This window comes from Microtus oregoni, unplaced genomic scaffold (assembly GCF_018167655.1).
Source record: "Microtus oregoni isolate MIOR12 unplaced genomic scaffold, Mior012 000011F_ref0000422, whole genome shotgun sequence".
Taxonomy (NCBI): Eukaryota; Metazoa; Chordata; class Mammalia; order Rodentia; family Cricetidae; genus Microtus; species Microtus oregoni.
The window spans coordinates 44,071,822-44,094,889 of record NW_024543070.1 but is presented as its reverse complement, the minus strand read 5'-3'; the positions used below and the strand labels follow the sequence as shown (position 1 = coordinate 44,094,889).

The 23,068-nt window shown below is 44.1% G+C and overlaps 1 protein-coding gene across 2 annotated transcripts in view; it reads right to left on the bottom strand.

The window, feature by feature from the left end:
- Positions 1-7,689: 7,689 nt before the first annotated feature.
- The window catches only part of LOC121453355 (UDP-N-acetylglucosamine/UDP-glucose/GDP-mannose transporter), a 33,151-nt gene continuing 17,772 nt past the window's right edge, over positions 7,690-23,068 (bottom strand). For both annotated transcript variants that reach the window (XM_041660075.1, XM_041660076.1), the window contains exons 7-12: positions 19,776-19,878; positions 18,438-18,530; positions 16,266-16,333; positions 9,707-9,785; positions 8,760-8,842; positions 7,690-8,191 (exon numbers count right to left, since the gene is read on the bottom strand). In XM_041660075.1, coding sequence (XP_041516009.1) covers positions 8,089-8,191; positions 8,760-8,842; positions 9,707-9,785; positions 16,266-16,333; positions 18,438-18,530; positions 19,776-19,878 — 529 coding nt within the window. In that variant the 3' untranslated portion in view covers positions 7,690-8,088. The remainder of the gene's footprint in view (positions 8,192-8,759; positions 8,843-9,706; positions 9,786-16,265; positions 16,334-18,437; positions 18,531-19,775; positions 19,879-23,068) is intronic.

Below are 23,068 nucleotides of genomic sequence, written 5' to 3'. Positions count from 1 at the left end.
CCAGTAACCTAGAATAGAACCAAACACAATTGGAGGAAAAATGCCAACATAATGGCGCCTAACAATATTCTGCTCTACTCATAGATTGGTGACTACCCCAATTGTCATCAGAAACTCAAGGTTGTCACTGGCTACATTGTGAATTCAAGACAAGTTTGGGCTACTTAAAACTGTCTGAAAAGAAAAAGATAAAAGAAAATGAAAGGAAGGAATAAAAGAAGGAAAGAAGAAAGGAAGGAGGGAGAGAAAGAAAGAGGAAGAAAGGAAGGAAGCTACAAGAACATAGCTCATGATCTTACTGAGGTCACCAAATTAGTGAGCAGACCAGATATCCTTTCTTGTCACAGGTTCAGGAGAAACCAGTCCATTTTCCCCATTTGGTATAAAAGTCACTGCTGGCTTTTCACAGACAGGTGTTGTCATGGGGAGATTACTTCAGAGTTTTCAATCGTGAAGGATGCTGAATTTTGTCAAAACCTTTTTTATATCCATTGAGATGGTTATGTAACTTGTCTTTATTCTGCTTTTAGGCTGTATTACATTAACTCACTTGTTATTCCAGCATCCCTGGAGTGAAACCACCTCACTCCTGGGGTTTTAGCTTTTTCTTCTGTTATTTAACTTGAGTTGCTGGTGTTTTACTGAGGATTTTGCATCTGTGTTTATCAAGGAAATTGTCTGCAGCTCTCTCTGTGTGTGATATCATCACCCAGTTCTGCCATCAGAGTGGCTGTAGCTTCCTTCCTTCCCTTCCAGTTTTGTGGGATAGTATGAGAAGGTCTTAGCTCTTCATTGGAGATCTGGTACAGTTCAGCAATTAATCTGCCAAGTACTTTGATTGTCTTTATTGGGAGGCTATTGCTCCTCCAGTTTCAAGGCTCACTATCATTTTGGGGTTGCTTATATTCTTTTGAGTCACATGTGTCAAAAAAATATCCATTTTTCCTAGGTTTTACAATTTATCAGGATATACATTTTTAATAATCCTTTGGATTTCAGTGGTATCTATTAATATTCTTATTTTATGTCTAATTTAAAAAAATTGAGGTCTTCTCTCTTTTGTTTGACTTGCCTAAGAGTTTTCCAATTTTATCTTTTCAAAGAATTGTTTCTCTGATATTCTGTATTGTTCTTTTAACCTCTGGAACAGCTGGAATTATAGGCATGCACACCAACATGGCTCCTGCTTTTCACTGTGCCTTATGGTATTAAATGGCCCCTCCATCTCTAGTCTCCAAGTGACTTTCCTATTTCTTTTTTATTTATCTTTTTTAAAAAACTTTTTTGATTCTTTGTGGATTTCATATCATGCATTTCGATTCTACTTTATCTCCCCACCCTTACAACCTCTCGATCAAAATCAGACTTAGAAGAAAAATCAAAAACCAAACCAAACAAAAGATGAATCTTGTCATGGAAGCTGTAGTGAGACCCATCAAATCACACAGTTCACCCTTTAGTCCGTTCATCTTTACTTGCAGGGGTTCATTGTCTTGGGTCATGGATCTGGCTGGAGGTCTCTGATTTCGCTACATCATCAATGATGGGTTCTCATTGGAGCTTCTCTTGGTATCCTGCTGTGGACCCGTGTCAGGGAGATCCTGCTGTTTTGTATCTGTAGGCTTTTCCCCTCACATGCTCCATTGCTCCACATGCTTCACGGTTCATAGATTTAGAGGATGGTGGGGTGGACCAACTCGTAGCCCTGGTTCTGGGCCCTAGTTGTAGCTGAGTTGGTCAGCCCACCAGCTTTTCCTCATCATCACTACCTGGGTGAGCTCTCCAGCCTTGGCTAGCTCACCCAATGCAGCCTGCAGCAAGAAGCAAGGCTAGTTTTCCTGCTCTCAGGCCCGTAGATCCGGGTCCCCCACACTCACATCATCAGGGCCAGCTCTCCTGCTCTCAGCCCCGTAGGGCCAGCCACCTGCATCCCAACTACAGGGTCAGCTCTAAGGTGCTGCCCAGGTGAGGCCTACGCCTATAGTGAGGGGTGGGGCCAACTCTGCTGCTGCAGTATCCAGTGAGGACAAATTAAAATCAGTCAAAGGGAGAAAGGCATAAAACAAACTCAGAGAAACATCAAATGAAATCGCCCATTGTCTCCCCAGTGTGGAGTCTGTCTCCGTGCTCAGTACCTTTGGTTTGATTGACAGTCCGTGGGCTGACCTCAGTCCCCAGCAGGCTTAGTTTGAAATAGTGAGCAAGGATGTCAGTAAGGCATCCTGATCAAGTAGGACCCTGCTCACCCTCCGTCCACCATTGTCTGGGCTCTAGTCTGCCCTGCAAGGTGGTCTAACTGTCAGAGGCTACCACTCTTGCCCAGATCTCAGAACAACGTCTCAGAGAGCTTTCCCGCATACGTTTGAAATCTTCCTGGAAAACAAGCTCCGGCCCTTTCCTTCCCCAACATGTGATTCCTGGGGGACTTTAATTCCTCAGAGACCATTGTTTTAATAGCCTGATGGCCAAAAGAAACGGCCCAAGCATCTCTGGGGACAGTGCGGTGTCAATGCCCACACAGAGGTCAGAAGACCACTTTTAGGAGTCAGTTTGCTCTTTCTGCTGTGGGTTCTGGGGATCAGAAAATGCCTCGCAGAAGTGGCCACAGATCGAGGTTCATCCGCACAGGTGTCTAGCTGGCACCACCTCATGCATCCAACACCCCCCAACCACCACCACCTAACCTTAATTCAGAACCCTGATTGGCACTCTCATCTGCTACAGGCCTTCCTAGAGTGAAAATGGCTTCGGGCCATCCTGATACAAATGCCGTTCTTAGGGTGCCCTCTGCTGGCCATATGTGGAAGACGAGGCAAAGTCTTAAAATCATTTCTGAACGAAATCCAAAAATAAAACTTCAAGATAAGGAAAACAGCGTCTAAAACAGAAAGGCTGTTTTCACTTATTTGCTGAGTGAGTGATTTCTGGTCTCTGGCTTCAGAAGGGATGCCAGAGGTTTCTCTAACAACAGTCTGGAAGCCCCTATGTCATAGTCTCGAAGCCTTAAAAAGTAAGCAGGGGCAGGGATGAGTGCAGTTCAGTCGGAAGAGCGCCTGGCTAACACTTGAAGTCTGGTTTTGATAGCACCACAGAAGCCAGGCTCTGTGTACATAACCGTAACCCCAGCACCACAGAAGCTGGGCTTGCTTGGTGTCCATAACCATAATCCCAGGACCACAGAAGCCAGGCTCAGGATCCATAACCGTAATTCCAGCACCACAGAAACCAGACTCAGTGTCTGTAACTGTAATCCCAGCACCACAGAAGCCAGGCTCAGTGTACATAACCGTAATCCCAGCTTGAGTGATGGAAGCAGAAGGATCATAAATTCAACCATCCTTGATTACAGGTGACCTTGTCTCAAAACAAAAAACAAACAAAACAAAGAAATAAAAGAAACAACATTATTAAGAAATGGAAAGCTAGGCCTGGTAGTGCACTCCTTTAATCTCAACAAGGGAGTCAAAGGCAGCCAGACCTCTGACTTTGAGACCGTCCGGGTCCACATAAAGAAACTGAAGAAAAGACAAACAAAAACTGTCTCTTAAATAAAATAAAATAAAACACACACACACACACACACAATCAAACAGGCAAAGGAAATGGTTCAAGCCTCGAAAATTGAGCTGGGCGGTGGTGGTGCACACCTTTAATCCCAGCACTCAGGAGGCAGAGGCAGGCAGATCTCTGTGAGTTCAAGGCTAGCCTGTTGTACAAGAGCTAGTTCCAGGACAGCTAGGACTGTTACACAGAGAAACCCTGTCTCGAAAACCCCCGCCCCCCCCAAAAAAAACTTGAAAATTTAAACAGAAGCAATAAAGAAAACATAAACCAAATTCTGGAAATGGAAAATCTGGGCAAGTGAACAAGAAATACAGACGCAAGCATTACCAATGGGATAGAAGGGATGGAAGAGAGGGTCGCTGGCACTGGAGATATGATCGAGGAATAAATTCGTTAGTCAAAGAAACTGCTAAATCCAAACAATTTCTAACACAAAACATCCAGGAAATCTGAGACACCATGAAAAGACCAAATATAAGAATAACAGAGATAGAAGAAGGAGAAGAATCCCAACTCAAAGGCACAGAAAATGTATTCACAAAATCATAGAAGAAAGCTTTCTCAACCTAAAGAAGGACATGCCCGTAAAGCTACAAGAAGCTTACAGAACACACGAAAGAAGTGGTAAGAGGAAAGTTCATAGCACTAAGTGCCTGAATAAAGAATTTAGAGAAATCTCACACTAGTGACTTAACAGCACCCCTGAAAGCTCTAGAACAAAAGGAAGAAAAAGCACCCCAGAGGAGAGGACAGCAGGAAATAATCAAACTCAGGACTGAAATTGATAAAATAGAAACAAGGAGAACAACACAAAGAATCAATGGAACAGAGTTGGTTCTTTGAGAAAGTCAACAGATAAACAAAACCCTTATCCAAACTAACTAAAAGACAGAGAGATCTGATCCCCTGAAGATATGATCAAGGAATACATTCATTAGTCAAAAAACTGCTAAATCCAAAAAAAATTCTAACACAAAACATCCAGGAAATGTCCAGAGAGAGAATACCCAAATAAACAAAATCAGAAACAAAAAGGGGTACATGACTGACATTTATTGTATCTTTGGGATGAAACCTACTTGATCATGGTGGGTGATCTTTTTGGTGTGTTCTTGGATTTGGTTTGCTAGTATTTTATTGAGTATTTTAGCATCAATGTTCATGAGGGAAATTGGTTTACAATTCTCTTTGTTGAGTCTTTGTATGGTTTGAGTATCAGGGTGACTCATAAAAATAATTTAGCAATGCTCCGTTTCTATTGTGAGGAACCATTTGAAGAATAAAGGTATTAGCTCTTCATCAAAATTCTGGTAGAATTCTGCCCTGAAACCATCTGGCCCTGGACTTTTCTTTTTGGTTGGGAGCCCTTTAATGACTGGTTCTATTTCCTTAGGGTTTATAAGTCTATTCATGTTTATCTGATCTTGATTTAATTTTGGTATGTGGTACCTATTAAGAAAGTTGTCCATTTCTTTTAGATTTTCCAATTTTGTAAAGCAAAGATTTTTGAAGTATGACCTAATGATTCTGCTTTGTTGACACCCACGGGAGGCCTGCCCCTTCCTGAACAGAAACAGAAGAAATAGGGCATTAAAGGTCCAAGCCAAAAATCCATCAGGATGGTTACTACTGAAAAACAAAGCCAAAATGTGTTTTGTGAAAGATGAGAAACTTCACAGTAACTGTGAAAAGAGTACAATGTATCAGATCCTAAAAAATTAAAACTAGAGCTGGGCCTAGTGACACACACCTTTAATCCCAGGACTCAGGAGGTTGAGGCGGGCAGATCTCTAAGTTTAAACCCAGGACTCAGGAGGTCGAGGCAGGCAGATCTCTGAGTTTGAGGCTAGCCTAGACTACAGTACGAATTCCGGGACAACCAGAGCTATACAGAGAAACCTTGTCTTGAAAACAAATTAACTAGAATTCCACTACTGTGTATAAATCCAAACATAATTGAAAGCGTGACCTTCTACTTTTTGAGGCAGGGTGTTGCTGTGCCCCCAGGCTGGCCTCAACCTCCAGAGTGCAGTGATTATGAATGTGCATCTGAGATCAGGGTTTTGAAGACATATTTGTACTTCTGTATTTAGAGTGTCACCATTCACCAAAATCCTAAAGATAGAAACACCCCAAGGGGATCAATGGCTGAGTGAATAGGCAAATGGGGTATTGTGACAGTCAACACCATCAACTTGACAAGATCTAGAACTGTCTGGGACAAGCTTCTGAGCATGCCTGTGGGGTCATCTAGATTAGGTTAATTAATTTGGGGAGACCCACTCTGAATGCAGGTGACAATTCCATGGGCTGGGGTGCCAGACTTTGTAAAAAGGAGAAAGCCAGCTGAGCACCTCCATCCACGACTTTCTGCCCCTTGACTATGGGTCCATGACCAACTCAACTCTTGTCATTAAGACTTGCCCATCACAGTGGAGTGCACCCTACACCTGTAAGCCAAACAAACCCTTTCTCCATGAAATTGCTCTGCCAGTGTGTTTTTCACTCCAACGGGACCAGACTACACAGTGAGATCCTGTCCTTGGGCTGACAAGAGGGCAGTGGGAGAAGGCACTTGATCCAAGTTCAATCCTTAGAACCCACAGGAAAGTGAATGGCTTTTAAAGCTAGCTCCACAAAGTTGTCTTCTGATGCCCACAGTCATGGCATATGTATATACACACCTATCACAACAATTGTATTTAGTAGTTGGAAGCATATTCCCTCAGTTGCTACTACCTCTGGCTCCGCTTCTACAAACTTAGTTGTTGCCAGTGGGGCTGGGGAATTAATTCAGTAAAGTCACACACATTGTAACTTTCAAATTCCCTTGAACTGTAGTGATATATTATTTGTGTTTTAATACATGAAGCTTACCTGAAGATCAGAGGGCAAAGCAGCTATACTAGTCAGCCATACAGGCCAGGGAGTGGTGGCACACACCTTTAATCCGAGGACTCAGGAGACAGAGGCAGATGGATCTCTGTGAGTTCAAGGCTACCCTAAACTACACGAGACTGAATCTGTCTGAAAGAGAAACAGAACTCACACAAAGGTGATCCCAGCACTTGGTATCACACACCTGTAATCCCAGCACCAGGAAGGTGGAGACAGGAGCAATATGGCTGGGCAGAGAGAGAAACATAAAGGGGAAGAGATAGGAACTCAGTGGAGTGTGTAATTTGAGTATTTGTGGAGACAGAATCTTGCCCTTTTGGTCTGAAGATTTGGCAGAGGTAAAAGGTCCCTCTCGTGGCTGGCTGCTTTGCTTTTTGCTTTTCTGATCTTCAGGTTGAACCCCAATAGCTGTCTCTGGGTTTTTATTATTTGTACTATATTGAATACACCTGGGGGAAGCACTGGGCAGAACGAGACAGATTAGCCACTTGCATCAGCCCCTTCTCTGTTGCTTTGATTAAAAAACAAACAACAAGACTCAAACAACAACAGAAACACGACTAAGGCAACTGATAGAAGAAAAAGTTTACTTGGGCCTTCAGTTCCAGAGAGGTCATCACGGCAGGGAGCCATGGTAGCAGGCAGCAATGATGGCAGGAACGGCTGAGAGCTCATCACTCTGCCAACAGGAAGCTCAGAGAGCAAACCTGAAATGGCCGGAGCCTTTGAAACCTCAAAGCCCACCCTAGTGACACACTTCCTCTAGTAAGGCCACCCAACTGGGGACCATACATTCAAATGTCCAAGAATAAAGGGATGTACTGAGAACTTTTTTGGTTTTTGCCAAGTTTTCCCAACATTTGTCCTAAAGTGGGTATTTCCTTGTTCCCTTCAAGGTGGAGTAATGCATACGTAGGGAGGGATAAATGTGTGTGGACATGTTGTGCACACATGTACATGTGTGTATGGAGACACGAGGGTGATGATGGGAGTCTTCATCACCCGTTCTCCACCTCTCTCTCTCTCTCTCTCTCTCTCTCTCTCGCTCAGAGTCTCACGTCTGTACTGTGAGCACTCCCTATCACTGGGCCATCACCTCCGCCCCAGGAGTATTCCTAGGCATTGAACAACCGACTGTATTTTCTACCATAACGCAATCACACTGTGAGGCATAAATAGAAACGGCTTTTTATTTCACTTTGATGACTTGGAAGACAACATGCCAGCATCGTTTAAATCAAAACTGGTTTATTTTTATGAAAATAAAGAGATGTTTCAACAACAACAATAAAAGTTCTCCCTGGCACTTGCTTTGGCTGGGACCTTTGAAATTAAGGCCAAGGTGCTGATAAGCAAAGTCACCCTTGAAACATCCCCCTCAGCACACAGTGTAGAGCCCCGTGGCTGGATTTGCTTCACTTGGTTGGGGAAGGTTCTGTGCTGTGTGTCTTGGGATCCTTTGGCTCCTTGTGCAGAGACACATGAGGTAGCTTTCTTTGTGTTTCGCAAACAATCCTGTTTGTGCTCTGACCAAGCAGGTGACTGTCCCTGCTGTGGGATCTCCGGGTTGTCCACACCTGCTGGGGCTGACCTCTCCTGCCTAGGCCTGCAACTCTGCCTTCCAGCCTAGCTCTTCAGATCCAGAGGGACGCTTTCTTCATCCGTGGGTTGTTTAGGTTTTAATTGGCTGTTCAGTGTTAAAAAGGAGTATCTTAAACCACCTGCCATGCTGAAGAGAGGGGAGAAGGTGAAAATCCCACAGAGGCTGTCAATGTTTTTATAATTACAATCAGCTTAATTTGCACACAACTATTAGGATCTCTGGGTTTTTCCCTCACAGGGCTATAGATTGAGAATTTATTCTCTACAAACATTTGGGACAGGAGAAGAAAGTAAGTGCTCAATTTTTATTAAATAAAGTATATATGCAATGATTCTGCATATGATACCCATGTCCAGAACCCAAAACTGTGTTAAAAAGCATCACAGTCCCGCCGGCATCCTCAGGATACAGCACTTCAAAAGCCACCAGATAATGAGACCCACACGGCAGGAGGAAACCTCAGTCCTGAGGTTCTTTGTGACAAGTGTCCCCCAGAGACCACATGAAAACGATGCCTACAAACACAAAGAGCCTGGAGCAGGGGTGTGGCTTGTTGGCAGAGCACTTGATTGGCACGCACGTGGCCCTGGTTCCATCCCCAGCGTGACAAACAGAACCTTTCTCTTTGCTTTTTCACCTATTTATATACCTGGTAATCATGTTAAGTCCATCACTTTACTGTGAGTTCACTTACCAAATATTTAACCCTATAAAGTTTAGGAGAGAGAAAATGTAGTCTCCACCAACCAACATCCCAATGTAGGCAACCGATACATTCTGCAAAGAAAGGGGGCTCATCACTGAACGGAACTTCGGCGGAAATGCAGACGTGCAAAGCCTGAAGCCAGACCCGTGGGTTACTTTGCACAGAGGCTTGCATGGAAGTCCTAATGACATACTGCTTTAAGAATAGATGAAGTCAACTAAAATGTAGTAACCGAAAACCGCACTGTTCATCCCTTCTGCACTCCAGGCAAAAGCTGGGAGAGTGCGTTGCAGTCAGCATGCCAGCTCCCATCTTCATTCCATCACCCCCAACCTGGAGAGGGCAGTCAGCTAAACGCTAAGCAGAACTCAGTGAAAGTTACTTGAGGAAGCCACTGGATGGAGTAGGTAAGATTTGCCCACTCACTCTCGGAGCCTGTGTGAACAGGAAAGAGTGGACTGGAATTCAGACCACGTTCTATTCAAAAGCGTGTGTTTTCAAACGCACACAAGCATACACAGACACGTTTGCAACAATCTACCAGTCCAAGTTCATTGCTTTATCACAGAGCAAAGGCATCACTGAAAACTTCCTTCGGGAGAGCTTGTCTTCTCAGAGGGCAGGTTCTCCCAGCCAACCAATTCCAGACAACAAAGTGATCACGGGTATTTGGATTATTTTTCTTTCCAGTTGTTACTTGTTTTTCCCCCAAAGTATGCCCTCACCTGATTCCAATTTTAAAGCAATAGCCTCTTACCTTTTTGAGTTAGCAACCTCACTCCCATGCCAGATCAGCAGAGGGGTCACATAGACCCCCTGAGGGAGTCACAAGCCTCCACACTCGCTACGTCTCTGTCCACAGCACAAACGGCTTTCCACACACAGCTTCCATCTGTTCCCCACCCAAGTGTCCAGTGCAAGGTTCCATCACTTACCTTGATAGCTCCAACCACTGCTGTGGTCAGAGCTGAGTTATAATAGCTACAAAGAACTGTGGCGTACATCAGCAGAAACCTGAGGGCAGGAGAAAAACAGCATGAGCGCCGACCTTTTCCGGCTGTCATGACGGTTCTAGAACCTGCATTTAGATATCCATCATTAGGGTTTTTTTTTTTTTCACAATAGGCTCAGGTGTGCATAAGCCAACCTGATTAGGTGCCCTACATTTCTCATTCCATGTGTCCACATGAGAGGGGAAGAAAAGGGTTTCTTATCAACATGTATCAATTCCACATTTCATTATAAGATCTTCATACGGTATACAGCGTATTTTGATCATATTCCACTCCCACTACCCCCTTCTCAGTTATTTCTATTGTCAAGAGGCTTTTGTTTTTGTTAAGGGAAGTCTTTTGTCTTTGTTTTTGCTGATCCACTGAATTTTTATGTTTTTTTAATTTATTTTATATTTATTTATTTATTAAGACAGAGCAGGTCTCGCTATGTAGCCCCAGCTGGCGTGGAACTTACTGGGTAGACAAGGCTGGCCTTAAATTCAGAGAGATCCTGCCTCTGTTTTCCAAGTACTTGGGTTAAGGGCATGCAACACCATGCCTGTAAACATGTCATTTTGATAGACGTGTTATTAGTTTTGTCAGGCCACTCTAGAAAACACCTTGGCCCGCCTGCTGACTCAGTAGGTGGAGACCCGAGATGCCATTATCCATCTGCCAGGAGTCTGGGCAGCCAGGACATTCACTCATCACTTCACTGAGCTAGAGGTGGAGATCTCTGGCTAACAAACTGCAGTTGTTGGTAAAGAGCCCCAGTCCTTCCTAACAGAGTTAGAGAGGCTGCACTTCTCAATATGCCCACTAGGCGGGGATCTCTGGCTAACAAACTGGAGTTGCTGGTAATGAACCCTAGTCCTTCCTAGCAGAGATAGAGAGGCTGCACTTCTCAATATGCCCACTAGATGTCCTCAGAAAAGGAGAATTCTGTTTCTTTTTGTTTTTCAAGACAGGGTTTCTCTGTGTCGCTCTAACTGTCCTGGAACTCGCTCGCTAGGTAGACCAGGCTGGCCCTGGCCTTGAACTCACAGAGGTCCCACTTGCCTCTGCCTCCCGAGCTAAGATTGAAGGTGTGTGCTACCAGCACCCAGTTTTGGTTTTTCATTTGTTTGTTTGCTTGCTTTAGAAATTATTTTTAAATGGGACTCAGCTTGTAAAGGGTTTGCTAGGCAAGAATGAGGGCTTGTGTTGAGATCTTGAGCACAAAAAGTCAGGTATAATGGTTCACGCATGTAATCCCAGGACCAGGAGATGGAAAGAGGGTCTTTGGGCTTGCTGGTCACCCAGTATAGCCAAATCAGGGAACTCTAGGTTCAGTGGGAGACCCTTTGTCAACAAGCAAGGTGGAGAGAGATGGAGGAGATACCTGATGTCAACCACTGGCTTCAGACTCACGTACACACATGTGCATGTCTACACACACACACACACACACACACACTATAAATTATTTTTAAAGAAACACTTCTAGGGCATTGGAAAAGACCAAGCCCTTGATCTAAAAGAGCCTTCATTAATTCCTACATGGTGATTTACTTAGAGTTATTATTGCTGTGATAAAACACCATGAGCAAAGATACTTGGGAAGCAAGGGTTTATTCAGCTCACACTTCCACAGCTCTGTTCATCACTGAAAGAAGTCAGGACAGGAACACAAACAGGACAGGAACTCGGAGGCAGGAGCTGATGCAGGAGGAGTGTTGCTTACTGGCTTGCTCAACCTGCTTTCTTATCGAACCCAGGACCACCAGCCCAGGGATGGCACCACCCACAATGATGGGTCCTCCCCCATCAATCACTAGTTAAGAAAATGCCCTACAGCCAGATCTCATGGAAGCATTTTCTCAGTTGAGGTCCCTCCACTCAGATAACTGTAGCTTGTGTTGGGTCAGATAAAACTATCCAGCACACATAGCAAATCACATCACTTGCTTTCTGCTTGTATTTCTTCATCGACTTATTTCTGAGTTCCATACAACACAAACCGGCACATACACGAGTGTAGTGCACATGTTTAGACCAGAAAAGCCAATTTACACACCCGCAGGCGGATGTAATGGATCAATCCTGTCAATATGACTAAACTTAGGATCAGCACAGAACGGTGCTACCAGACATTTCTGCGAAGGAATTTCCAGAAAGGTTTAACTTTAACGGAAGGGAAGACCCACCCTGGATGTGAGCAGCACAATCCCTTAGGCTTCAGTCCCAGACTGCATATAAAGGAGCAGGGCCGTCACCAGTATTCATCTCTCTCTGCTTTACTACAGTGACAGCGCCTTGCTCTCCTGCCACCAACAGCGAGTCACAGCAGGGAGAAGAGTGTCTCCTCATCTTTGATTCCATGCTCAATACCCATAGTCACAAGTAGGTCATAGAAACCAGAATCTCTCCTCCTCCTCCTCTCCTGAGAGGAGGCTTATACTTCCATCTTTCTCCTCCTTCTGTCTTGGAGCTGACCCTAAAGAAACTCTCTGACTTATCTGGGATCATAAGAACCCCATTTCTGAAGGGGGTCCCACACCTAGAAGAAAGGAAGCTCCACTCAGAGTGTGGGGAACATCTGAACAGAAAGGCCTTCCAGGCATGGCTTGTCTGTCAACTGCATTTCCACACCACGGTGCACATTGCAATCCTGCCTGTGCCGTGGCAACCGAAAAGCAAGGATGAACCCTGCATTCACCAGGTGTACCCCACCTCCATGATTGACCCTCCCAAGTCTCTCTGCATTTTTGCCTCTATCTGCTCATCTGTATCCCTTAAACTATCCTTTCTAACAAGCTTCAGGGTAGCTGGTGTTTTCTTTATGAGTTTTGAGAGCTGTTCTAGCAAATGGCTTGGACCCAAAGAAGGTGTTAAGAGAACCCCAGTTTTAGCCAATGCTCTGGAAGTCCTGGACTTATGGGCTGGGAGACAACTCAGTTGGTACAGTGCTCAAGGACCTGGGTCCTATCTCTAAAACTTGTGTGGGGGTGTGGGGGGAAGCTGGGCTTGGTAGTGTACTTATAACCTCAGCACTGGGAAATGGGTGGATCCTTAGGGCTTGATGGCCAGCCACTCTAGCTGAGTCAGTGACTTCCAGGCCAGTAAGAGACCCTGTCTCTAAGGAACAAGGTTGACAACTTTGGAGAACGTACATTCTGGAACGGTTCTGACCTTTGTATTTGGGCCACACACACGGTTGTGGGGTGGCACACACAATGTGGAGCGGGGAAGACAGGAAGAGAGAGAGAGGTGGGAAGGAGAGGGGGAGGAGAAAGAGAGGGAGAGAGGAGAGAGAGAGAGAGAGAGAGAGAGAGAGAGAGAGAGAGAGAGAGAGAGCTGGACTCCAGCTGGTCCTGAGTGGGCCAGGATCTGGCACTACCTCTATCTAGGTAGATCTGTCAGAACTGAACTGAACCGGAGGACACCAGCTGGGTATCCTCTGAAGAATAACTTACACGCTTGTGAGGAGAAATCCCTAGGGCTTCCTAGGTTGCAGAAGCGACCTGTGTGGTGAGTGTATGGTAGGGAAATCTAGGTTTGAATTTGGTTTTTCTACTGGGAACCTAAGAGCATTATTCTCTGCAGTTCAAAGAATTTCAAATAATCCCGGCTCTCCTGCTCTGGGAAGACTCTAAAATGTGCTAAAGAGGCAAGGGAACAGGCTGACCATGGCGTGCCTTTCTGAAGCTTTGATGTTCTGTTAAGGTCTGCCTGGGTCACGGGAGAAGGGAGGAGGGGAGAGGGAGGAAAGGAGGGGAGAGGAGGAAAATATATAGCCCAACAGAAACAATAATAGGTAGGTAGACAGAAAGAAAGAAAGAAAGAAAGAAAGAAAGAAAGAAAGAAAGAAAGATGAATAAAAAAAGATCTGCCTCATCAGCCTCATGCATCATCAGGTGCCACACGCCTTTAATCCCAGCACTCAGGAGGCAGAGGCAGGTGGATATATCTGTGAGTCTGAGGCCAGCCTGGTCTACAGAGCGAGTTCCAGGACAGCCAGGTTTACACAGAGAAACCCTGTCTCGAAAAACAAAAACAAAACAAAAGAAAAAAATCTGCCTTATCAAGAGACCATGCAGATACCTGTGTCCTGTGTGCAAGCTATCCTCAGAACCCATCCTTCTGAGCTGCCTCTTTAGAAGTACAGGCTGAAAATTCAAAAAGCAGAAGTGTGTGAGAGAGAGGCAGGGGGAGGAGCCGAACAACTCTGGGCACTCTGAGTAGGGAGGTCTGATGCATTTGTCTTTCTATTATAGAGCATATTGTTCCTCTGGGAGATCAAAGGTCCTGCGACAGTTTGGAAATAGATTAGGATAATCCATTTGAACGACAGGAAACCGGTACCCGCGGCTAAAGGAATGAACTAAAACCTGTAATCTCTTGGCAGAGTGGCCTTTTTCTTTTTTTTTTTTTTTTTTTTTTTTTTTTTTTTTTTTTTAAAACTTTTTTTTTATTTATTTAACTTTATTATGTTTGTTGGTGTGAAGGTGTCAGATCTCATGGAACTGCATTTTCAGACAGTTGTGAGCTGCCATGTGGGTGCTGGGAATCGAACCCGGGTCCTCTGGAAGAGCAGTCAGTGCTCTTAACCGCTGAGCCATCTCTCCAGCCCCAGAGTGGCCTTTTTCAAGTTGAGGCTGCCAGCCTGTGGCTCAGCCTGCTTTTCACCTTGCATGCACTGATCATTTGAGCTCCCATGGTCCATCTCACCTTCCTGAAGCACTCAGCCCCCACAGCCTATGAGAAAACCCTTAACCACACACTGAAGTTTCCAGAGGATTAGTGCAACCTCACCATAACTCAAAGGGAAATTAAACACCTACCCTTTCAACATTCTACTGGCTTTGTAACAAGCTTATTCAAAATGTCGTAAAGTCCAGTGGGACGGCTCAGCAGATAAAGCCTATGTTCAATCCCTGGGATGGATATGGTGAAAGAAGAGAATAAACTCCACATTCATACGAAGGCAACATATGGGTATGTGCACACACTTACACACACTCACACAGACACACACACACGCACAGACATACACACACACACACACTCACACAGACACACACACACAGACATACACACACATGCACACACTGAATAAGTAAATGTTAAATGTAAAGTAAAATTTTAATGTAATATTTTTTAATTATAAGTTCAATAAAGGTCTGGTGGTTGAGAAAAAGAAGTTTGGGAAACAGACTTGAAAGTGGTGAAATCAACTAAGACGCTGGAGCTGGCTCTCTGGGTCCTGCCCTGGGATGCATCTGTCACTGAAACTGAGATGCCTACCGGGTGGACAGCCCTGGTCAGTGGCCAGGGTCTGAACAGCCACTTTTGAGCTTGTGGAGAAGCAAAGCAGCTGACTGTGACAACTTTTAACTATAAGCATCCTCAAGGAAGCAGAAACTCGAAAATCTAGCACGTCAAAGCTGAAGCTTTCTTCTCGCAGTTTTGGAATCAAACCGAACAAAAGAGGGCAAAGTACATGAAAGAGTAGAAAAACCATGACAATCTGGGGAAAGCAGACAACCAAACTCAGCGATTTCAACAGGAGAGCATGGTGGTGTGATCCTGTGGTCCCAACACTCAGGAGGCAAAGTCAGGACAGCCAGAACACAAGCCTGGGATAACATAAGACCCACTCTCAAAAAAGGCCAAGACGAAACCAAGAAAGGGATATCAGCAACCACAAGGATGTTTCTTTTCTTTGTTTTCTTCTCCTCCTTCTAGCTCAGTCTGGCCATAAACTCTGGGAATCTCTGGCAGCCGCCTCTCAGGTGATGGAACTATAGGCACACCCACAGGGCACAGTTTAGCAGTTCATACTGAATCCTTTCTGTGTGTTTAGTAAGTCCCAAGTCTGCTTTATAATTAAATCTTGCAGTATGAATATCCTAGCCTCATGAAAAGACAAGGCTAAGCAGCTTATCCAGAGCTAGTAAATGGCAAATCCAGGACTAAACCTCCACAGTGGGAATATGGACACTTACATACACATCACACACATACACACACAGTAGTAATAATAATAATAATAACAATAATAATAAATTAAGAACTCCATCAACAGGATAATTACTAAATCCAACAAAGTTAAAGAGAGAGTTAACGGAAGCTGGAGAGATGGCTCACTGGTTAAGAGCACTGGCTGCTCTTGCAGAGGACCTGGGTTCAGGTGTTACTGCCCATGCGGGGACTCACAACACCTGTACCTCTAGTCCCAGGGCACCTAGCACTCTGTCTGACCTCCATTAATAGCTGTGACACTGAAATGTTTGGACCAACAAGAATATAAAGTCTGTACTTCCAGCCCAGACACATTTTTAAAACATCTTCTACTAATGTGTGTGCAATGGGGTTGGGTGTACTGTCCAGAGAGAGTCAAGAGAAACACAGGAAACAGGGTTCTGGCAGAGCAGGCAGACAGACAGAGGACATATTTAGATCTGACTTGTCAAGAGATACTATTAACCAATTCCTCTGCTCATGTGCAGCTTCTTACCCCAAAAGACAGGAGAGAAGAAACTGAATGATAAACAAGACGTTCTTCCAGTGGCTGAATTCAGTAGCCTGGAATGAAAGATCGTGGTGAGATTAGTGACAGCTCGGTTCAAACCCAGTTGGCACAGTTTACCTTTAATGCAGTCGATGTATTATTAATAATTACCCACTTCTCCTAGGAAAGAGACATGCAGTGAATATTGATAATGATTTAAACAAGGGTTTATTATACTACTTTCCAAATTTTTGTATATGTTGAAAGTTTCCATTATAAAAAGATTTTATTTTTACTTACAAACAAAAAAAATAGGTTCTCTGATTTCCTATGTGTACCAGGGCATGAGTGCACACTCACACATACACACACACACACACACACACACATAAATAATAATAATAATAAATGTAATAAATTAAAAACCAGGATCTAGAAGTATTTATGTGAACAGTAAATAAAAATTATTTACTCCGGGCCGGGCGATGGTGGCGCACGCCTTTAATCCCAGCACTCGGGAGGCAGAGGCAGGCGGATCTCTGTGAGTTCAAGACCAGCCTGTTCTACAGAGCTAGTTCCAGGACAGGCTCCAGAGCCACAGAGAAACCCTGTCTCGAAAAACCAAAAAAAAAAAATTATTTACTCCTGATATCACAAACCCAGGAGCAATTATTTAGTAATATTCCTTAATATATAGATTCTCCACCAACCTACACTTTAATATATGTTAGTTTTATTTTATTTCTTTAAGACTGAATCTATACTGGTGACATTTAAAAAAACAGCATTTACAAAGAATTCTAGATTATGAACTTTTTTGTTTTGCACTTTTGGGGATTTTTAAACCAGAAAAAAAAAAAGTCCATTTTTAAATCCCTCTTCATCAGTTGCAACACATTATGTGTATTTTGGCCCTACTGTACAGAAGGCCAAAGGAGTCTCTTCCAAGGACCTGGTTTATTAACACAGGGGCTTTTGTCTCTGACTTTATTTCCCAGAAGCAGAATCAAAGCAGTTAATAATCTACTAACTATACAAGTCCGAAGTCCAGGACTCACTTCCCAGAACAGTGAGTCACCAAAACTTTGGCCTTTCCATCTCTCTCAGTCTGCTCCCTTCTTCTTCCTCCAATAAAGGGGAGTAAAGATTTCACTCCGTGCTGTCCATCAGTTTTCAATGTATTTAACTCAAACTTTATACCAATGTGCATGAATTTCCTTCTTTATCATATTTGGTTCAAATTCTAAAACTGATTCAGCCATGGACCCAAGTGACCGGCTGAACAATCTTAGTACAGTTCAGTGGACATTACAACCATTACAGAGTAAAAACAGGTCATCTCTTCTTTTAGATGTTCATTACTAATTACAGTCTACATCCTGCATCTCTGATCATCTCTTGTCATACAATACTTAAGGTGTACTCATATTTTATTTTAAGTCTCCTATTACATGTGTTTGTGTGTGGTGTGGTGTGGTGTGGTGTGGTGTAGGGCAGACACACAGCACGTGATGGTAGTTAGAGGATAATTCACCAGTGTCAGCTCTCTCTGTCTGTAATGTGGGTCCTGGGGTGACTCAGGGCATCAGGCTTGACAACAGTGCCTTCACCTGCTAAGCTATCTCACCAACCCAAAAGAGTTGTATTTTAACATTATAGCTTTAGCATTTTATCACTTTAGAGAGAATCTCTCAATTCCCCCTTCCCTCTGTAGCAGTGAAGATCAAACCCACAACCTATGCATGCTAGCCAATGACTATCATTGAGCTATATCCCCAGCTCTGGATATTGTTCTTATGACTTTAAATATATTTTTCTGATTATGATTTTCATCTTAATAATAATTCTACAAAGGTCGTTGGTTCATCTGCAGTTTCAAGGTCTGGCAATTTCTCAGTTCATAGAGTTCTTTCTAAGTCTCCAGAATCTGAAACGGAAGAGGCCAGACGGTGCAAACAATGGGCATTCCAGCACCACACCAGCAGACGATCGTCTCCTAGATCATAAGGACTTAATAAACTACAGATATCTCTTCACCAACAATAGGGTTACCTCTCAATTAGCCTATAGAGTGAAAACACAATAATGTCAAAGATGCCTTGAGTACACTCACCCTAGCAGACGTCATAGCTCAGCCTCCCCTACCTTAACCATGTTCTTCACATGGGCCATTCTCACCTGCTGGAAGTCTCCAGTAGAGACGCTAATAATGACGGTGGGGATGATCATGAAACAGGCATTGTAGAAAAGCACTCCGTATTTCCCCAGCTCCTATGAGGATAAGAAAACTGCACTCAACTTTAGAGATACATCATATCCCCTGGGCCAGTTTGTCTATTTATGCAAAGTTAGAATGTGTATCAGGCTGGCTCTGTGCTGGGAGACATTTGGCCAATGTCTGGTAAAATGTAACATTTTACTGTGTTGTAACTTCAGAATAAACATTCTTTCCACACCAACTACATATGTAACGGATGGAAACAGAACGCCTCTGATGTTCTACTCATCTCTAACACTCTGCTCTTAAGCCCGTTATTCAAAATAGGAAATCTGAAACGAGATAATGGAAATTTAAAATGCTAACCAACTCCTTCCCAACATCTGCTCCATCCATTAAAGAATGGCAGCCTTCCGTGTTTGCTTCTACTAAAGTGGCCACCCACTTCTCTGCCAAAAACAGGGTGACATATTGTATTTTCAGGAAGGCAAAGAACCCGTCGTTGTAAAACTGTCACCATTCAAGGGAACAAATGGGCATACAGATTTTAAAAATAGCTCACAGAAAAGCACCCATCAGTCAGAGAGAACTCCCTCACAAAGCACAAAGAGCACAGAACAAAGACCCATATGCCTGACCCACCCCAGACCGCTTCCGGTCACAGCTGGGGCTTGGTGAGAGCTGGGGACAGCACAACAGGCAGCCCCTACAGCTTGCAATCAGAAGAGGTGGCTGCCATTGGAGGACATGACAAATGACCATCCGGCCATATCACTTCTTGATGAGGAAACAGGTTTGGAGAAATGAAGGTTTAAAGCTGGAATGGCCTAATATCATGGCACCAGCCCCCTCTTCTGAATTTATCATGGTCATTAATGATGCTGTTTTAAAAAATGAATTTGCTTTTTAAATATATGTATTCATGTATTGTGTATGTACATATGTACATGTATGTATGTGCGTAGATATGTATGTGTGTCTATGTATGTGTATACACGTGTGTGTATGTGTGTACATGTATGTGCATATTTACATGCATGTATGTGTGTATATTCTGATCGCATATGTAAACTAGTAACATCTTTTTCTCCTTATCTAATTTTCAACCAAACTTTTACAGTGCCGAGACTAACGAGGTTAATAATAACACACAAGGTAAGTAAGGAGAAATTAGTAGTTTCTAGATCGCAGGGTGCGCATCAAGTTGCATGCCAACTGAACATGTTCATTTTCATTTTTCATGTCATTTCAGGAGCCAGATGGCACAGGCAAAAAGCTGCAGGAGGGAAGTCTGGTACCTTCGGGTCCATTTTCTGTTTGGTATAAACTCCATTTGCTGCTGTGAAGATATCATTCAAGAACACAAAAATGTAGCCTTCCAAGTTGAATGCAAGGTCAGAGCTGGCAGGGAGAACAGGAAGGGGAGGCCGTTATAAGACACTCTCACCACGGCCTCAGAGCCTGGCTGCTTGTCCTTCGTCTAGTTAGATCTGTGTGCGGTGCTGGTGCCATCTTTTCTGGGGAAACCACACACACACACACACACACACACACACACACACACTAGTAGTGCGTTGTTACTGCCTCTGATTCCTCCCAGAGGAGAGAGAATGGGACATCTCATCAGCTGACCTCCGTTGTAATTACACTTCGCTCAGGACCAGGGACTGAACTGTCTTAACTGCAAAATCCTTTATTTGCTAGCTGACAGGTTGGCACAATAACTGGTGAGCCGTGACTGCCCCGAGGGCACACTTTGCCCACCCACCAGAATCCCTGCTTATTCTAAGCAGGGCCATCCCCAGGGTACAGCCCATGTTGGACAGCTGGGGAAGTGCCATGTCTGTCAAAAGGTGAAGCAAGGACCTGTGTGCCTATGCAAGCCTTCCAGGGCTCCTTTCTTCCAGAACCTCAGCAACTTCCATAAATAAATAACATCAACATAAAAACATGAGGGAATATGACCTACGGATGAGGCAGACAACTATAATGGATATGCAATGTGATTCACCCACCTGCACTTCCTTCCTGCCCCAGACCCAGGTCATAATTCATGCTCTAGACTGTCAGAAGTCAAGCCTTTCATATACCCTCTTAGGATGAATACTTGGAGCTTGTGAATTTAGTTAACTCGCTAGCTGGTTACTTAGTTAACAATATTTCACTACATTTGCCCTGGAGGGTCTGCGACTCAGACAATACCCCTTTGTGGTAGATAATACTAGAGGTAAGTAACATTGCTTCTCATGGTTGTGAACTGCTAATGGAATGGACAAGTGAAAAAGAACACAAATCGTGTTACTATTTTTCATGCACAGTAATTCACGGAAAAATGAAACTCAAAGCAGTTGGATACTGAGATTTATGTAACATATTAACAAAGGAAAAAAGGGTTTCAATGTCCAGAGCCAAACCGTGACCTAGCAGGAAACAGGAGGAAGCAGTGGCAGGGAGAAGTTATTTTAGAGTTGAATTATGCAGACTTAATCTCAGTGTCAACTGTCTGTGTCCAACAGCAGAAGCGGCTGCTCTTGCTGGCCATTTCCACAGAGAGACTATACCCAGCTGTCAGGGACAAAGGACAGCAAAACCTTGCATCTCTTGGTTCTCAATTACCTCTAACTTCAGAACAACCCTGATGCCAAAGCAGCATGTTTTGGCTAATCATTTTGGCTATGTCACTTTGGCAGCTTCCTGTTCATAAATGCTTCCTGCAGGAATTGCTGGAGGGAGCTGAGTCTGTGCTGGTTCTGTGGACTACTAGATTTGCAAAAGATTCCACTGGACAATAGAACTATTAAATTCAACTTGTCTATAGGCTTTTCTTTGGGGGCTGGACAGGTAGGTCTATGGGCAAAACATTTGTCAGATAAACACAAGGACCCTAATTCAACCTCAGACTCCACATTTAAAACTCTGTTGATTATACTCTTATTGCTGAGAAGGGGAGACAAGTGGATCTCTAGGGCTTGCCAGCCAACCTAAATGACTCAGCAAATTCCAAGTCAGTGAGGAAATCTGTCTCAAGAAATGAAGTGGACAACTCCTGAGGAACAATGTTGACCTCTGGGCTGTACACACACAAGTGAACATACACACACGCCCATACACATGTGAATACATCACATATGTACAAAATATTTTAATGAAACAACTAAACTCTAATTTTGAATGAGCAAGAAAAGCCAGGCTTCTAGAGGCATGAGGAAAAGGCACTTCCTGGGAGAGCTTTAGATTGCAGAGTCCTGTCTCCTCTGGGGGCAAGAATGCCCAATAGTGGCACGCGTACTCCCTGATGTATGGCCCACCCCACTCTTACCCATCCTTACTGAACCAGTAATAAGAACAAAGTGTATGAGGAATACAGATGCCTACAAAATAACGCATATTCAGGGTCAGCTGAATGTGGCTGTCATTTGGTCCATTCCTAGACATTCTCTTTCAACATTTCCAGCCATGTGGCTTCCCTGGGTGAATGAGATACAAGAAAGGGAATTGACGTCACTTTTGGGCAAAAGTTTTATGAGCCAGGGCAGAAATAACCCCCTTTCCTTCCTAGGTCTCCAAGGAAGCCTGAGGTAGGGACCTCGTGGCTGGGTCCCTGGGTTCAGTAAACAGAACCAGTAGGTTTACTATCAGGGAAGTGTACAGCTGATGTTTGGAAATAGTAAACTGTTGGGCCTGCTTATTACAGCAGGTGAACCTAGCTCATCCCAACTACTTCTGAGGGACTATTGGCACAGGGGTTGGCTAGCTTCAGTAGACAGGAAGTTGTGCTGGAAAGGATTGATCAACAGGCACCAAAAACAGGACACATGGAACAATAGTTGGGTCTGCTCGGGGACCTGAAACAGGATGGAAGATAACAGTGATGGTTGGCTGATGGTTACAACATGAAGATACTGGTAATGGCCAACCCCAGACAGATAGCTACGGTCCCCAAAGCAGGATATAAATGACAATGGGCGGTAGCAGGCAAACGAGCTTGGTCAAGTAGAAGTTATTTCGGGAACTTCCTCACCACTTCCTCACCAAGAAGCATGCAGAGTGCTGGTACCCTTTCCTCCAGTAAACTTTTCACCTTTGGGGGTGAGAAACCCCATATATACTCTTGCAACTTTCTGTATTAAACATTTTTATAGGAGTATTTTGCTTGCATGCATGTATGTGTACCATGTGTGTCCCTGGTACCCAAAGAGAGGGCATCAGATCCCCTGGAACTGGAGTTATGGATAGTTGCCCGCCACCATGTAGGTGCTGCGATCTGAACCTGGGTCCACTTGGCCAACGGGCTATCTTTCTCTACTTTTAAATTTTATACATCTACTTGTAACAGACTGAATTCTGGATAAGTTGGGCTTCCGAGAAAAGCATGCCCCTTCTTGGAAAGGCTCACCCTGGAGTAGACACATGGGAAGTACAAGGAGAAGCCATCGATCTGCTAGGAGGAGTACAGCCTGATTTCTCACTTGCTCTAATTAAACTGTTAAGTGCTTGACCTGCCACTGCATCCTATGGAGTACTCTTTCTGGAGCACAAAAACGGGCAAAGCTGGTGTGGGGGGCAGAGGAAACTTCACTAGGAGGGCAGA